The sequence below is a fragment of the Leptopilina heterotoma genome, unplaced genomic scaffold (genome assembly GCF_015476425.1).
Source record: "Leptopilina heterotoma isolate Lh14 unplaced genomic scaffold, ASM1547642v1 Lhet_24, whole genome shotgun sequence".
Lineage (NCBI taxonomy): Eukaryota > Metazoa > Arthropoda > Insecta > Hymenoptera > Figitidae > Leptopilina > Leptopilina heterotoma.
The window spans coordinates 3145667-3165239 of record NW_025110956.1 but is presented as its reverse complement, the minus strand read 5'-3'; the positions used below and the strand labels follow the sequence as shown (position 1 = coordinate 3165239).

Below are 19573 nucleotides of genomic sequence, written 5' to 3'. Positions count from 1 at the left end.
TTTGAACTTAAATAAAATTGGTTTTTTACCCGAAAGGGGTTTTTCCAATTAATTATAAGTGTATATTTATTTATCCCACCTTTAATCTGAATAATAAATTCAAATTTAAATTCAGTGCCCGCTTTCAAGCGGTTATAACAGTAAAAAGAATCTAGCCATTGGTTATTTGTGAATCCAACGGAAATATACGTAAAATCCAACCTGTGATGCGACATATTCAAATTTTTGGTGACAGCGGTGGGATACTGGACTGAACATTAATAAATAAAAATAAATAAACTGTGATAAGAAAAGTACATCATCATCGAAAATACTGACATCGCTGGACCTTGAGAAGTGGAGCCTTGCGCATGCGCGCTTGAAAGACTTTACCAGAGGAGGAAGCAGCGACATCTCTATCATCATAGTGAAACCCGAGGATCACCCCACTTCCCACATTTCTGCTGGAAGGTGCTACGAAACGAAGAAGAAGAATTTGAATTTCAACTGGAATCTGCACATCAATCAAACCATAGAAATTGTGAGGTATTTTAGTAATAAATCATATTTAAACCTTTGCTGTAAGAAAATTTTTCTTTTCTTAAAATGGGTCGTTCACGAAAAACAGATAAAACAAAAAGACCAAGTGCTGATAAAAACCCAAATATTGAAAATAATACGAATGATGTTAATGATACCTCTGACACAGGTCAGAATAATTCAAATGAAAATCATAGAGAAATTGCTCGTTCTAATGATGACTCAATTCATTTAGATAGTACAGAAACCACATCAGAACAAACCAATTTAATTTCCTCAAATTTAAATCTTGTACCAGTTCCGTTTAGGACTTTTAACCCTGAAATGTCACGCTCTTTTTCGTGCCGAGAAAAATAAAGAATACAAAAGAAATAAAAATAACAACCTAGACATGTCAAAAATACAATGTTACAATTGTCTTCGGTTTGGTCATAAGAAATTTAATTGTAAATCTAAATTAAGTGAAGAAAATAGAGAGAGAAAGTGCCAATATTGCTCAAAGTCTAATCATACAATTGAAATGTGTTTTCTAAAGAAAAAGCATGAAAAAGAAATAGATTTACAAAAAAATTTAAAAAGAAAAAGAAGATGGACTCGATTCAAAAAACTTGACTTGGGATCAGCAAGTAAGAGAATTGCTGACCCCAAGGACGAAGAATCTCCACAAAGGCGAATCAATCTCCAATTTAGAGAAACAGAAAGAAAGAGAGAAGTTCCCTCAATAGATTTAGAAAATACAGTAGAACCTCGGTTATCCGAGCCTCGATTATCCGAGATTCCGGATTATCCGAGGCACAAAACATGCTCGGATAATGCGGAATAACTCGGATAAAACGAATCGAGCGACTAAATTTGGAAAATAAATTTTACAAAACCACTATTTGTGATCATTGCATTTAAAATTTCGTCCATTTTTGTCATTTAATATTATTCTAACACTTTAAACACATAAAAAATAATTTAAAATTTTGAAATTTTCATTGGTTCCGTGTTATCCGAGTTTTCGATTATCCGAGGTACCTCTTCCCCACATTACCTCGGATAATCGAGGTTCTACTGTACCTCATTTCTTAATAAAAGAGCACACTTTTTAATAGACACCGGTTCCTCAGTCAATTTAATTAAAATTAATACTTTGAAAACTGAAACATTCATTGACAAAACAAAAATTTTTAATTTAGTTGGAATTAATCCAAATATGACAAAAACTTTAGAAGAAACAAAAATTTATATTTTTGGAATTGAGACCTTATTTCAGGTTGTCACACCAGATATTCCTATTAAATATCAGGGTGTTTTGGGAATAACTTTTCTAAACCAACACAGAACTACTTTAAACTTTATTGATAATTATATAAGAATGAATAATGTAGATATGCCTTTTAAAGAAAATAAAAGAATTCAATTATCTCCACGATCAAAAACATTGGTTGAATTACCCATAAAGTCTACTTGCTTAACTGAAGGATATATTCCGAGGATTTCTTGTGGTCCTGGAATATTTTCGGGAGAGGTATTGGTTAATAATAATAATGTTTTAGTTAAATTATTCATGGTTAATTCGACTAGTGAAAATGTGGAACTGACAGTACCAGCATTGGAATTGCAGGAATTTTCAACCCCTTTAAATTCTTCAATACTAAAACCCCCTGATGAGATTAAAAAACATGCTGAAAGATTAGCTTTATTATTACAAAATTTAGATTTGAATGGTTTCAATGATGAAGAGAAGGAAAGTTTAATAAAGATTTTTAATGATTTTCCGAATCAATTTTATTTACCAGGAGATACATTGGGTTCTACAAATGTCCTGAAACATAAAATTATTACAAATACTGAGAATCCAATTTTTGTTAAACAATATAGATATCCACGTATTCATAACGATGAAATCAATAAACAATTAAATAATCTTTTGTCAGCAAATATTATTAAGCCGTCTACATCCCCTTATAATTCGCCCCTCTGGATTGTACCCAAAAGTCCAGATTCTAAGGGTAATAAGCGTTGGAGAATGGTAATTGATTACCGAAAATTAAATGAAATCACAGTGGGAGTCGTTTATCTGATACCTAGCATTATCGATATAATCGATCAATGTGGTGGCGCTAAATATTTTTGTTTTGGATCTAGCTTTAGGATTCCATCAAATTCCTCTTGATCCAGAAAGTGAACAGAAAACCGCCTTTAGTGCTCCTTTTGGTCATTATCAATATACCCGCATGCCTTTTGGATTGAAAACAGCCCCAAGTACCTTCCAGAGATTGATGGATCACGTTTTGTCAGGTTTACATGGAATTGAAATGTTCGTCTATATGGATGATATTGTTATATATGCATCCAGTTTGAAGGTACATTCTCAAAAATTAAGGAAATTGTTAGGAAGACTTAGTTCTGCTGGTCTTAGGCCGCAGTCTTATGGCAGCGTTTTGCGTTGCGTTGTAATAAGAGAGAATGCAGCAAACGTATATTTGCGTCTTTTTCTCTCCCATTACGACGCAACGCAAAACGCTGTCATGGGACTCCACCCTTACTCTGCAACCAGATAAATGCAATTTTCTTCGTAAAGAAATCACTTATTTAGGGCATTTAGTTACTGAAAAGGGAGTGAAACCAGATCCTCGAAAATTGGAGGCAGTCCAAAAATTTCCTATACCAAAAACAAAGAAAAACATTAAACAATTTCTAGGTCTTACGGGTTATTATAGAAGGTGTATTAATGAATATTCCAAAATATCTAAACCACTTACCTTATTGTTAAAGAAGGATATTTCATTTGTTTGGACTTCTTTGCATCAAAAATCATTTGAATTATTAAGGGATCAGATTTGCAGACCTCCTATTCTGCAATACCCAGATTTTTCGAAACCAATCGTTTTAACCACAGATGCTTCTGAATATGCTATTGGAGGAATTCTTAGTCAAGGACCAATTGGACGGGATCTTCCTATAGCATATGCTTCCAGAGTCCTGCAAATGGCTGAAATTAATTATTCGACCATTGAGAAAGAATTATTGGCTATTGTGTTTTGTGTAAAACATTTCCGTCCGTATTTATATGGCAGGGAATTTACACTTGTTACAGACCATAGACCTCTAGTTTGGTTAAATGGATTAAAGGACCCAATTTCTAGATTAGCAAGATGGCGTATAAAATTGAGTGAATACGATTACAAAATTATTTACAAGCCTGGTAGAATTAATGCTAATGCTGATGCTTTGTCGAGAAATCCTGTGAACAATGATGAGGTTGGAATGGAAACAGTAAAAATTATTAATGTACATTGTCTGGTTGATCGCGCTTTTGGATTGTATGGTTGTGATTTTCTCTTAACGAGTTACCAGGAGAATTGTTTGGGGACTAAGGCCGCAGTCCCATGGCAGCGTTTTGCGTTGCGTTGTAATGAGAGAGAAAGCAGCAAACGTATATTTGCGTCTTTTTCTCTCCCATTACGACGCAACGCAAAACGCTGCCATGGGACTCCACCCTAAGGGAACTGTATCCAATATTATATCTGCGGAGGGTAATGGTTCTCTTGGAACGCAGACATTCGGCCTGGGATCGGAGAATTGGGATTGTCCATTGAATTATAGAATCCCTGTTGTGTCTTTGCACCGCTTAATGGGTGACAGTGAAAATGTCCTTAGCCAAGATGAATGTTGTATTCCTGATTCGTGTCGGATGATCAACCTTGAAGACATGTTTGATAAGATGATTGGACATGTGTTCCAGATTGATAATGCTTGTATAATTTATAGTAAAGATATGTTGTCCATGGGAACTGGTCATATTGTTCACTTTGTCACGGAGGATTGCATTTTTGATTCTGATATGAGTAAAGAATTAATAGAAAGAAATTTGTTAAATGTTAATACAATAAAAAATGATGATTTTAAGGTTGGAAATGTAATCGTTATCCCTTAAGGAAATCGCTATATCTTTCATGTTGTAGTAAAAGAAAAATTTGAAGGCAAAGCATATCTGAATAAAGTATCCAGTGCTATTCTTGGACTGAGAAATGCTATGGAGCCACTTGATGTAAATTTTGCTAGAGTTTCAAAAGTCGGAAATAAGCTAGACGAAATTTCCTGGTTTTCTATTGAGAAAATGTTTTGTCAACATTTTTCTAATTCACAAATAAAAATTATGGTCTGTTCAGGTGAAATAATAATCCCAAAATTAGAAGAAAGACATCCAATTATCAAAGAATTTCATAAGTCAACTGTAGGAGGTCACAAAGGTGTTTCAAAAACCTATTCTAGAATTCGATCAAAATATTTTTGGCCTAACATGAAAATTGAAATACAAAAATTCATTAAAGCCTGTAAAAATTGTCAAAGAAATGAAATTATAAATTTACGAACAAAATAACCTATGAAAATTACGGATACTCCAAAAGAACCTTTTGATAAATTACAAATAGATATAGTTGGCCCTTTGCCAATTACTCCTCGTGAAAATAGGTATATTTTGACTATACAATGTGTATTTTCAAAGTATGCTGACGCAATTCCATTAAAAAATATAGATTCGGTTACAATAGCCCAAGCTCTTGCTGAAAAATTTATTTCTCGCTACGGTTGTCCTAAAATAATTCATACTGATCAAGGGAGAAATTTCATGAGTAAAGTTATGAAACTCTTCTGTAAAATTTTTGATATTGAAAAAATAGAATCAACGGCCTATCATCCTCAATCTTTAGGATCATTGAAACGAAGTCACCAAGATTTAATTCAATACCTCCGTCAATTTAGTAACGCTCAATCTTGGGACGAAAAGTTGCGATTTGCTTTATTTTCTTATAATACTTCTATTCATGAATCAACGGGATTCGCACCTTATACTTTAGTCTTTGGTAAGGAAGCTATAATTCCGTCAAGTTTTCCCCAAGAATTACCCGATAAAACTTATCAACAATATTTACAAGAACTTTTTTATAAATTGGATAACGTCCAATCCCTGGCTCGCGAAAACATGGAAAAATCTAAAAGAAAAAACAAACATTATTATGACAAAAATGTTCATCCTGTTAATTATAAAGTTAACGATATAGTAAACGTAAAAATAAACATTCGAAATGATAAAAAATTTGACCCCTTTTTGAAGGACCTTACAAAATAATCGAATTAATCGGTGAATTTAATGTTAAAATAAAGAAAATTAGTAATAATAAGACTAGAATAGTACATCGAGACTAGTTACAGTTGACCGACCTTTAATTTAAAGGACATTAATTACCATTTTTACGTAAAGATACACAATTTCAAGTTATTGAGCTTCCCAGCTCTGATCCTATTCATGGTAATTCAGCCCTTTGTTTACTAAAAGTCACGTAGACATTGTTGACACTCTCCTCCTCTCGTTCGCTACACTGGTAAATTAAAAAGTTAAAAATGGCAAATAATCTACCTGATTATTATCACCGGTGCGAACCGCATTATTTGGGGCGCATGATTATTCCCCAAATGTCATTTTTCCGAAATGTCATTTTACCGAAGTGCACTTTTGCGAATACTCATTTTTGCGAAAAGCCAATTTTGCGAAATGCCACTTTTGCGAATTGTCACTTTTGCGAATTGCCATTTTTGCGAATTGTCATTTTTGAGAAATGTCATTTTTGCGAATTGTCACTTTTGCGAATCGCCATTTTTACGAATTGTCATTTTTGCGAATAGTCATTTTTGCGAAAAGTTATTTTTACGAATTGTTATTTTTGCGAATTGTCATCTTTGCGAATCGACATTTTTACGAATTGTCAATTTTCTGAAAAGTCATTTTTGCGAATCGACATTTTTACGAATTGTCAAATTTCCGAAAAGTCATTTTTGCGAATTGTCATTTTTGCGAAAAATACAATAGAAAACTTGTAGGTCTATAAATTCACTATTGTATTTTTCGCAAAAATGACAATTCGCAAAAATGACTTTTTGGAAAATTGACAATTCGTAAAAATGGCGATTCGCAAAAATGACTTTTCGGAAAATTGACAATTCGTAAAAATGTCGATATGCAAAAATGACAATTCGCAAAAATAGCTTTTCGCAAAAATGATAATTCGTAAAAATGACTTTTCGCAAAAATGACTATTTGCAAAAATGACAATTCGTAAAAATAGCGATTCGCAAAAGTGACAATTCGCAAAAATGTCATTTCTTTAAAATGACTATTCGCAAAAATGGCAATTCGTAAAAATGACTTTTCGCAAAAATGGCTTCTCGCAAATATGACTATTCGCAAAAGTGCAGTTCGGTAAAATGACATTTTGGAAAAATTACATTTGGGGAATAATAATGCGTCCCCATTATTTTATAACGAAGGAAGAATGGGAAAACAGGCCATTCACTAAAATTAATCTTCCGGTTGTAAGTATTTATGATAATAGAAACTGGAGAAAATGAAGTGTAATGGATTCCTTCTTCTCTTTAACCGGATCATCACTGAAGATTTCTCACTAATAAAACGTTTAAAATTCTGTTTTCCTTTTCCCTTTCTTATTTTTCCTAACCCTTTAACAACTTTTCTTTTATGCGAGTTGTATGGGTGCCTCTATGAAGAAATATATATATGCATATTCGTATGTATAAATACATAAGTCCTTTTTTTATGTAGAGCACATTAAATAGCCTATCGGAGGCCAATTCAGACCATCAACACTTGAGCGGGTTGATGTGGGTCCCACATAACCCGGAAGTTCGTACATGGCGGTGTTCGGTTTGTTACTTCCAGGAGAGATTGCCAGCTGATCAACCTGGAACCGTCGTCGAGCGCCACTTTTTGACGACAACTGTTGAAATGGCAATCAAGCGAGGATGTCCGGGATGCAATAGAGACAACATTTTTAATTGTCAACCGGCAGGACAGTGCTGGCAGTGTCTGTGGGCATTCCAGTCGCTAAATTTAGTGATTGGTCACCCTAGACATTTGCTAGTGCAAATTATCGAAAGCATGAATGTCCCCTATCTCTGCTGCTTGTTTCCGGATGACAGCACGTACCCTCCTGCAAGCCAAATCTTTTTAATAAAAATAAATATTATAAATAATGAAATCTTTGACGAACCTGATGAGCAGGAAGAAAATATTGTCGCCAACAATGAAAACATTGCCCCGGTACTTTTGATTGGTGAGGATATTTGATGGCGAGATATTTTCCAAAAAACTTCCTAACATATTAATGAACATTTTTGTCGCTGAAAGTTTTCCGAAAACGAGGTGACTTTTAAAGCATTTTTATTAATGTAACACTATTTTAAAGTAAATGTAGATAATAGAAATGAATTTTCAAAGCACACTTCATTTCCCTTATAAATTTAGCATTGTTTTACTTTGAAAATTAATTTCTATTATCTACATTTACTTTAAAATAGTGTTACATTAATAAAAATGCTTTAAAAGTCACCTCGTATACAAGCATCTATTTACTTCTCATTACGGAAAAGGCTCGTATGAGAGATTTCTCATATTTCTCATACGAGCTACCGAGCTCGTATACGAACTCCACGGTCCAAGTATCGAATTCTTTTTACTGGGTCCCCTTAATATTTGAATGAGCTGTTCCTCTGACCAGTCATAATAAAAATAAATCAGCGTTGTTCAGTGATCATTCTTACTCCCCCTCCTCTCCGCGGTTATGAGTAATTTAATTAACGATAAATGAGCAGTCGGCATAATATGTTAATCTCTTGGTGTGGTCATTCTGTGTCAAAATGGCCTGGCGCCATGGGCAAATCCATACTCTATGAATAATCAAAATAGATAACAGGTTTTCTATTAACCAAATTTAATTTCTTCGTTTTAGAAAAGAAAAATAAATAATTCCAAATTAAAAATAATATTAAATTAAAATTCGATTAAAAATTAATTCAATAATAGTAAAAACCTGTTACAGTATAATGTCCCAAAATTTATTATTGCGATTTTCTTTGTTAACTGCAGATTTAAAATTTTGTTTCGCTTGCAGAAAAGAACTTAACAAAGTTCAAGAACTAACTTCTAATTGCTTGCAAACCTGTGATTCTGTAGATGTTTTGAATAGCACAGATGAAAAGAAAGAAAAGTTAACGGAGACGTTAAAAACTAACATAGCCATTGAAAAGTACAGATAAAAAACTTTCCAAAACATATTTTGTGAAATTCACATCTTTTTCTTTAAAAGAATTACAAATCACCAAAGTATGACATGTAAACGCATGAGGCCTGGATCACTTCGCGTAAAATCCCCCATATGCGTCATCGACAGTCAACGGGTTAAATTGTGTGAATCGTTTAAATCTCAGGACGAGGAGCGATCAGGGGTCGGTGTCGCATTGATGGTGATTCCCAGTAAATTATTATTGGGGTTTTCTCTCAGGTTTATCAATTACATTTATTATTGAAATGTTATTAAGAATGATATTTGTTTGCCGCATTGTAATGCGATATCATGTTAAAATACAATTTTTTATTCCACACATTTTCTTCCTCAATTGACTATTTTTCGAAAAATTGTAAAAATTAAAAATACCTTAATAACGATTTATGAAAGAAGGGTTTCTTTATGAAAGAATTTATTTGGGTTTTATTTAATATAGAAAGGGAGTCAAATTGACCTTCTAGTTGATATTAGAAGGTACCAAACCCTGACCCGACCCCCTCCAACGTGTCTTCACAAAAAATCATTTTTTAAGCTGCCTTGAGAAGAGACCACATGGAGGTAGATTACTACAATGTAATTTAAAAAATTGTTATTTGCTCAGATGATAAAACTCATGCAACTTTTAATGCTTATGATTTTTTGTAGTTGTCAAAGAAAAAGTAAAATAAAAAGCGTGAAACAGACATTTGAGAAGAAGAGTAATTTTAAATTGTCTGTGAAAACTGACACATGGTTTCAACGATCTGCTCTTTTCTTTGAATACTGCTTGCAAGTTAACCGCATTGTACATTCTCTTGTCAGCTCTCCGACAAAATATTATAGTTAATAATAAAATAGTAGAAATTGATAAAGCTAAATTTCAAAAAAAAATGTACCACCGCAGTCAATAGTACTAGCGGTCGAGTAATTGTCGGGATTTGGCTTTTCGGAGGTTTTTGTCGTGAAACAAGGGACATTTTTATTGTTCCCGTGCCTGACAAAACAAGTAAAGCTCTTCTGTTTGTGATTAAACCCATGTGGGTATACCAGTATTGGGAGGTCCTGCACGTTAAACTCAAAAGGCGATGTCTGTGATTAAAGACAGGATTGTTGAAGAGAAAACAATAGTCTCTGACTGCTGGCAAGAATACAACACTGTTGATTAACATGAGTTTGAGCATCTTACAGTCAACCATTCTTGCAATTTTGTTGACCCTGATACTGATTCTCACACTCAACACATTAAGTGAACCTAGCGCGAAACAAGAGCTGCAATTTCGACTTATGGTCGACGGGAGGAACACATGGACGGCTATAATTCTCAAGGCAATTTAAAAAAAGGTTATTTGTGGATACACGTTGGACAGGGGGTCGGGTCTGGGTTTAATACATTCTAGTACCAACTAGAAAGTTCATTTGACTCCCTTTCTAATTTTAAAATGGTCAGGAAAGAAGATGCAGCATGCATCGTCCGCTTCTGTAGTATGGTAGATTATGAAGTAGGGTGTTGTGAAGTGATGTGCAACGTTTTTTTTCGTTGGACAAAAAACATTTCAAATAATTAAATTTTTAAATATTTTAACATTGAATGACTTAGAGGCATTATAATAGAATATTTCTGCATTATTAGATTTTCAGAATTTAAAATTTTTCGCTTTTTCAAAAACGTCTGTTTTGGCATTTTCCAAAAAAGTTGGGGTGATGTGCAACACCAGTAAAATTCAGGTTTGTAATGCATAAATATCGATGAAAATCTCTTTAATTATTAATTTTAGGCTTTTTCAATGCAAACTAATCGAAATCTGACCAAAAAAAATTTACTAAGGTATAGTTCACCTCTGAAAAGTGGAGATTTCACCAAAGAAAAAAAATTTTTTTGTAGGGGCACACCTAGTGTGAGTGACTGAAAAAAACGTCGAATTTTAAGAATTTTTTCCAGGGAAATTATTGCATCTAATTTTTTTTAAAGTTTTGTACATGTATATTTGTATAAATAGTGAACATTTTGTAATTTCTTCAAAGAAAAATATCTTTTTTTAAAGAGTTATTCGCTATGTCAAAAAAAACCAGTTTTTCCACTGCTGCAGTGATTGCGGCCTTCTGAGTGACTGAAATAAAAAAAACCAAAATGATTATTAAACTAGAAGATATTTGCCGTATAATGAGGCTCTAGTTTTTTGATTGGAAGAAAAATAAAATTTTGGGATGCCAAGAACCATCGGATTTTTTTGGCGAAATTGAAAAGCTTTTTTCAAAACTCCGCCACTTTGTTGCAATTCAATATTTTTTGACATCCGAGGGACATTGTACGGCAAATATCTTCTAGTTTAATAATCTTTTTGGTTTTTTTGATTTAGGTCACTGAGAAGGCCGCAATCACTACAGCAGTGGGAGAACTTTTTTTTGGATACTTAGGAGATAGCGAATAACTTTTTTAAAAAAAGATATTTGTCTTTGAAAAAATTACAAAATGTTCACTATTTATACAAATATACATGTACAAAACTTTAAAAAAATTAGATGCAATAATTTCCCTGAAAAAAATTCCTAAAAATCACCGTTTTTTTCAGTCACTCACACTAGGTGTGCCCTTTAATTTTTTATTTATTTATAACTGAATAAGAAATATAATTAAAGGAAAATAACTCAGAATTTTTTATTCATCATGTGAATCGCAGTTATGGCACGTAAAGTATAAAAAAGAAAAAACTGTTGCACATCACCCCAAATATGATAACACATTCTTATCTATAAAATAAATTAAAACCCTTCACGAAACGATTAGAAATGTAAGGCGCGAGAAATATTTCCTGCTCGAGAAATTTAAGTCAACTTACGTACAGCAAACCTAGCTGCGAGCTGTCTCGTGAGTTTTATATAAAAAACAAGCTACTGAAGACTCAAACAAATGGCAATACTTGGCTCTGTTCAATATCGAACTGTAGATCAGAAATCGGCGGTTTGGAACATCCCCCCATGTTTCACATCACCCCACAACACCCTAGTAATTTTAAACGCATGTGCCGAAGTGTTTCCTGATGCTGACATCTCTTATTGCTTCTTCCATCTTTGTCAATCGGTATACCGCCGAATCCAAGCTAAAGGGCTTCAAAAATCTTACAACCACGTAAATCACGATATAAAAGATTTAACGCATGTAATGATGGCCCTAGCTTTTGTCCCCTGATCGAGTAAAAACTACGTTTCAGCTTCTCGCTGAAAAAGTTCTTCAGGAACTTCTTCTGTTTTCAATTATTTCGACGAAAACTACATAAATGGAAGACCAGCTCAAGGACGAAAAAGGGCAGTTCTTCCTCGATATCCCATTAACATTTGGAACCAATTCCTAAATGCAAATAAGTACTTTTTTCATATAAATAATATTAAACATGATGATTTATATAAAACTTCACTTACCTTTAAAACAATTATATATAACGAATAAATACTATATAACAGGAACTTTCTTCTGACAAATATATAAAATGTGTGTCTCTTATGGTTTAGAGAAGAAAATATTTACGGGAAGGTTACATAGAAATTTTTTAACAAGTTTTCAATGTAAGTTCGCAACAATTTCGCATCATCAGTTTTCGACAAAGCGATGCAAACTTATCACTAAGAGAACATTTTTGTACAATTGAAAAGTTTGCAGCACATAGCAAGATATCTTCTTGAAAGCTTTTCCGGAAAATCTGTTAGGTGCTACAGAAGCTTCCCTTGAGGTTCCAATTGATAATTCCTTTTGAACTTCCTGGATGCCTCTACAAAGCTTCCTTTAACATCTAACCGATCTTCCCAGAAAGACATCAGGAAGACATCGTGCTTTGTGAGAATATTGAAACTTTTCTTAAGCAAAATTATTCTTACCTGCAAAAATACAACCAGCGCTCCACATATCAATGGATGTTGTGTAAAGTTTAGCTCCAAATAAAACATCTGGTGGACGGTACCATAAAGTTACAACTTCTGCAGAATAACATTTAACTGGAATTCCAAAAGCTCTCGCAAGTCCAAAATCAGCTAGTTTTAACTCCCCATTCTGATAAACGTGTATAAATAGTATTTTATAATCCAAGAAAGTAAATTTGTTTAATTATTAAAATATTTTTATGCAGATTTATAATTATTTGAAAAAGAATTACATCTTGTTACTTACTTTATTAATGAGAAGATTTTGAGGCTTCAAATCTCTATGTAAAACATTTCTACTGTGGCAAAATGCTAATCCTCGTAATAATTGATATCTGATAAAATAAATCTATTTTATTGAAGTTCTAACCAAGAAGTTAATTTTTTTAATATCAAAATTTTACTTACAAAAATGATTTAACTACATCCAAATCTATTTCACCATTAAGACTATCAAAATATTTTTTTAGATCTTGGTCACAATGCTCAAATACTAGAGTCAATTTTTTATCATTGTGTAGTACATCATATAAGCGAACTATATTTTTATGTTTTAATTCCTTAAGTAAACAAATTTCTCTAAGAGCAGAAGATGGCACACCCTAAAAATAACCAAGGAATTTGTTTAAAAACAAATTTTTTTATAATTGGTTATAATTATTGAGTTCAATTAAATAAATAGAAATATTGTTAATTGAGCAGTTTTTTATCTTTCGAAATATATTATATTATCAGCTAAGGGTAATATGCGATGAATATTACAACTCATATGAGGATTCGAGCGAAAAATCAATTGGCGAAATTTACAAGAGTCAAGGTTCAAGTATAATTATTAGAATGGACGATGATCAATATTTTGATGTTGACGATGAACAAGATATTAATATTGTCACTGGAACTGCTGTAGACGACTCTTCGGTTTACGTGATATTCACGAGGCACCGGCGAGGTGAAGCCATTCTAGTGCCGTACGCTCAAGTGTAAAGACTAAATTATTGTCGACGATTATATTATAACATAATTTCGAATAACTATTATTGTGACTGAACCTGGCCAGGGAAAGACGTCTGAGTATATTAGCAGATTGTACAGTAAGTGAAGACAATACAAATATTCATCAACACGTTATTATTCTTATTCTTGGTTCGCCCAACACACCCTCCTTCTGATAGTTTCATAACGAAAATTGTTATATTAATATTATAAATTAATTAAAGAAGTTTCTGTTAATTAACTTTCTTTGAACAAAAGATTCTGTTTCACTGTTTTTTATTTGCTGCCACCCTGCTAAAAATAAAATTAAGAATAATAAGTAAACGTCAGAAAATTTGATGTTTTGTGACTACTTTGACGTTTCCTGAAACTTTTGGTTAATTCTGATTAAAGGGTTTATTTGCTCCAGTTGAATCCTGATGTTTATAGATTGTGATTATTTCTCACTGAATTCATCTTTTTTATTTACAGCCCCCCACCAAAATATAGTAGGTAAATGTAAAGTACCGTTAAAACTTCAAATTTGTGCGTAGACCTTTTTCACAATAGAATCGCTGGTCTATTGTTACGATCTTTGGGTCTCTAACCTGATTTTTATTGCTCAAAAGTTTTGCAATTTTTTTTTCTTTTTTTATAAGAGAAATAAATATAAATTTAGAATCTATAAATCTCCACGATTACGAATATCTAAAATTTATCATAAAAACATTTTTTCATCAACATTTTTTCAACATTTGTCATCAAAAAGACAACTAAAAGACGTTCTATGTCTGCTCTAAAAGACGTCTAAAAGATATAAGAAAGGACGTCTAAAGCACGTCTTAAAGACGTCTTAGGACGTCCTTTTTACATTCCTTCAGGTCTTAAATAGACATTTCTTTTATAACATTTTCTAAGTTGAAACTCAGTAATATTGTATTAAATTTATTTTAAGTTTAATTTTCTTTTTTCTAAAATGTGGAAAAATAATGAAAAAATTCATACGAAGCTGGGATCGAACTCGGATACCTTGGGCTTGAAGCACTGCGTCTTAAGCACCTCAGCCGTTCAAGACAGATATGAACCTCTACAAAGTTAACGATCTCACTTGTCAATGAAATGAATTTAACTTAGAAAAATTCCAATGAATTTCACATTCATGAATTTCTAAGTCCAAGTTGAACTTAAAACATAATATTTTCTATTTATAAAAATTTTTCTATTTTCAAATGTTGACTGAAAAAGACGTCTTTTAGACATCTTAAAGACATCTAATGGCCAAGACATAGAACATTTTGTACATGTCCAAAAGACGTCCGCAAAAAGACATCCTTAGGACGTCTTTTGAACAAATGTGCCCACTGGGCTGTAACGTATCTCGAAAACCGTAATTAATAAATAAAAAAGGATATCAGTTTTGAATTTAAGTTTTAAAGGATAAATTGTATACATAATAAGGACATATTGTTAGATAAATTCTAAGTCTATGAAAAACAAGTATAATGTTTAAATAAATATGAACATAAACAAATAAAAAGATTTCCCTTCAAATTTATGACGGTCTGTTGACCTTTTTGCAGGTAAAAGAGGGTGTCGACTTTGTATAAAAAACCTGAATACTTTTAAAGTTTTCTGACATAACATGACTCAAGCTGATGTTCTGTGACTGCAATCGTAACAAAAGCAGTCTATAATCATCAGAAATTCTGATTAAATTTCTGTCGTTTTGTGATTTTATTTTTAGTAGGGCAAATAGTACTCTTGAGCTGTAGAGTGCCGTATGTCAAATTATTAAAGATATGTATATTAGTTTATGTCCATCTGTTTATATTGTCACTGGTGATTTCAATATGCCATTTGCAATATGGCATCGTACTCCTAGTAATTTTTTAATATGCTCTCCTATGTATGGATCATCTAGAATGCAGTGTCAAATTGTCGACGTAGTATAGAAAACTGTTAACTTTTTGAAACTATCGCAAATAAATAATTTTTTTAATGTGCATAATTCTCTTTTGGATTTATTGTTTACTAAAGATTAAAATATTGTACTTTGCCTTTAATGAACAGCATGGTTTTATGAGGGGTAGATCTACGGCAACTAATCTTTCTACTTTTACTAATTTTCTTTCTTGTAGATTAGAATTGGGTTCTTAGGTGGACACAGTTTATACAGATTTTTCAAAGGCGTTTAATAAAGTTGACCATGACCTATTACTAACTAAATTGAAACTTTTGGACGTGGGGTCGAATTTTATTGATTGGTTTAAGGGCTATTTAATTGGTCAATATCGTGTGGTTTGTGTTAATAAATCATATTCATCTAAGTTCTTTCTTTTTAAAGTAATTAATGGAATTATAATATGTCCTTTTGTATTCTGCCGTCCAGAGGAAAAAGATACATAAGCGACATTTTTGAAAAAATTGAGTTTTTGGTATCATTGGATTCATAAAAAACTGTATTTAACTGTGTAAAAAAAATTTTTTTAATTTAATTATTTATTGCAAAAAAAGATTGTTTAAAAATGACAAAAATGGAAAAAGTGACGAAATACAGAGTTAAAATGATACATAAAGCACTTTGTGGGTTCATATTTCGGTAATCAACGCTGCATACGTCACCAACTTACAGGACAAAATGATACACAAAGTCGCTTATGTATCTTTTTACTCGGTAAAGGAGCCTGAGAGTGAGCTGACTTTACAGACTAAAGGAAGCGACTGTCTTTTTGTATGTTTTTCCTTTGTAAAATAGTCTGAGATTGAGCCGAGTTTACGGAAGAATAAAAGCGATTATTTTGCAGCGCAAGCGCAGTTGCGTTTGGAAATGGTCGTTGGCATCTCTGCACTTGAAAGCATGTACAGTAAAAAAATAATCGCTATTATTTATTATTATTCATTTATTATTACCATTATTTTAATAAAATGCGCCATAATCTTATTTAATTAAGATTTAATTATAAGGAATTAATTTCTTCCGGTTACGTTCAGCGCATCGTTTTTCCATTGACTTTCGATGCGCAGCTGAACTTAACCGGAAAGAAAGCATTAAAGCATAGGGTGTAACAAAAACTTTTTCTCTAAGCGCAATTGCGCCATCTCTGGGAACTTTCACGAACCCTTACATCGCAAGTGAGACACTGCAAACATGTGCTTAACACGTGCTCTTTGTGACTGACATGTGCAGCTACTGACATGAAACTTCTCTAATAAGTGACACTGAGGTGGAAAAAAGTGAAAAAAAACTATTATTGTAAGTATTATATTACTCATTATTATCCTAATTTTATCGTACCTTACTTTACAGTTTAATGACTTGATTAAATCTATATAAATATTGTAGAATAAGTTCATATTTTCCATTAAAATTTAACTTTGACAAAACATAACCTAAAAGATAGGTTTCCAAAAAAATTGTATTTTTCTTTGGTTTAATGTTTTATTCTGTAAACTATTGCATTTAATCTACTGTTAGCATATGTATATACTTATTTGAGGTTAATTAAAACAGCTGATTTTCTAGTGTAGAATTATTGAAATTGACATGATGAACATGAAGATTTACAAAAATTTGGGGAACAGACAGATTTTTTAGATATAGTACAATATCATCAAAAAATTCCAAGTGTTAATTAACGACTTTGCATTAGGTATTTACAATAAACTTGTTGAAAATTATATTTCCCCTGATATCTATGGTTATTCAGTTTTGTTTTAAATAGTTCTATTCTTTATTAGATTTTCAACAAAGGACTCTGGATGAAAAAAGGCAGCCATGTGTCAGGATCCATATCAAACCAATAATTGTGAGTAAAATTGATTTAATAATTGAATTATTAAAAAATACTTATTATAATAATCGTAAGTTTCCTTTCCGTTAGCAAATTCTCTGCATTCATTTGTTTGTTTTAAAAATTAATTTTTGTCGGTTATTGGAATTTCTTTTTAATGTCAAAAAAAACTCGTTTTATTCACTTCACAAAATTGACAAAAATTCCATTCCATATTTTTTTATTTTTCTGACTTTTTCCTCATTTTCATCAAAAATATTTACTTTTTTCTTATCCTGCTAATAAAATGAATTCCTGCTACAAATTTTATTATTCATGAAAGATTTTTAAATATATTTATAAAAAATAATTTAATTCTTGCGAAGAATTTTATAAAAATTTTAAATAATTCATTTATCTCGAATAATTTTATACAAATTGTAATTTAAATAATTGAATTGATGATAATCTTTATTATTCATGAAAAGTATTAAATTCTGACGAAAATTTTTACAAATCATTTTTAATATAATAGAATTTTGTTTGGAAATTTTATGAAAATGGTAGATATTGAAAATCATTGAATTGCGAAAATATTTTAAAGATAATTAAATATTACAAAGAATTCTATTAAAAAATTTGGCAATAATTGAATGTCTGTGGGAAATTTTATTTAATTTTTTTGAAAATAATTGAATTCCTAAAAAACATTTTATTATTTATGAAAATAATTGAATTCGTTCGAACAATTTATTAAAATTTTTTAAATTAATGGAATTTCCAAGAAGAAATTTATTTCTTTAAATAATAAGTGAATTATTGTGATGAATATTGTTATTTATAAAAATAATTGAATTTTGAAAAGAGTTTTATTAAAATACCTCAAAATAATTGAATTTTCTTATTTATCGACATAATTGAATTCTTTCGAAAAATTATTTGTGTAAATAATTTTATTCTTAGAAAAATTTGTATTAAAATTTAAAAAATATTTTAAAAACATTTTTCTAAATAATTGATTTTTTCGAGAAACTGCAATTAAATTTTTAAGAATAATTACATTTTTCGAAGAATTTATTTAAAATTGTATATTAAAAATAATTGAAATCCTGCTATGAATTTTATTATTTATGAAAATAATTGAACAGTTGCTAGGAATTTTATTATAATTCTCAAAAATAATTGAATTTTTTACGAAGAACTTTATTAAATTTTTGAAAAATAATTGAATTATCGCGGAAAATTTTATTAAAATGTTTGAAAAGAATTGAATTTCTGTGAAGAATTTTATTATTTTTGAAAGTAATTGAATTCTTCATAAGAATTTTATGAACATTGTTTTAAATAATTAATTTCTTCGAAATATAATAAATATTATGAAAATTTTATTAGTTTAAATAATTGAATTATTGTAGTAAACTTTATTTGTAAAAATAACAGAATATAAGTACTCGCCCCAGTAGCACGTAATATTACAGCGATATTGGGAACATTGCCTTAACTTTACCAATATTGCCTCAATGTTGTGGCATATTGCTGGAATGTTCCCAATATTACGTGCTACTTGGGCGAAGTATAAGTACTCAAAATTTTCGAGTACTCGGGTAAATTCGAGTACTCGAATGGATTCAAGTTTTTAACTTATTAAAAAAAATATTCATAAGTAGAAAATTTTATTTATAATTATTTTTATTTTTTAATTATTTTATAAGTCTTCAAAATTCGAGTACTTAAAACGTTTATTTATAATTATTTTTATTTTTTAATTATTTTATAAGTCTTCAAAATTCGAGTACTTAAAACGTTCAACACGGAGAAAAATTATTTTTAACTACCCAGTAAAAAAAATTCGATACACGGACCGCGGAGTTCGTATACGAGCTCGGTAGCTCGTATGAGAAATATGAGAAATCTCTCATACGAGCCTTTTCCGTAATGAGAAGTGTATAGATGCTTGTATACGAGGTCACTCTTAAAGCATTTTTATTAATGTAACACTATTTTAAAGTAAATGTAGATAATAGAAATTAATTTTCTCATCTAAAACAAAGCTAAATTCATAAAGGAAATGAAGTTTTAAGAAAAAAAGGATAATTTTGTTCAAAAAATTTATTCACACTGAAAAAAGATTGGAATTTGATAATTCCTTGTTACTCGTACTTACCGACATTAGATATTTCTCGGATGCAGTAAGCACGATTTTGTATTAAATTTAATTATTTTATATAAGAACATTTATATAATAAATAAATAATAATATATTATTAATTAGTAATGAAGAAAAACTAA

At 31.0% G+C, this 19573-nt stretch overlaps 1 protein-coding gene across 2 annotated transcripts in view; it reads right to left on the bottom strand.

Annotated features, from left to right (window-relative positions):
* The window catches only part of LOC122502973 (cyclin-dependent-like kinase 5), a 37633-nt gene that overhangs the window by 5363 nt on the left and 12697 nt on the right, over positions 1–19573 (bottom strand). For both annotated transcript variants that reach the window (XM_043613341.1, XM_043613342.1), the window contains exons 3-5: positions 12951–13144; positions 12790–12877; positions 12501–12672 (exon numbers count right to left, since the gene is read on the bottom strand). In XM_043613341.1, the coding sequence (XP_043469276.1) occupies positions 12501–12672; positions 12790–12877; positions 12951–13144 (454 nt within the window). The remainder of the gene's footprint in view (positions 1–12500; positions 12673–12789; positions 12878–12950; positions 13145–19573) is intronic.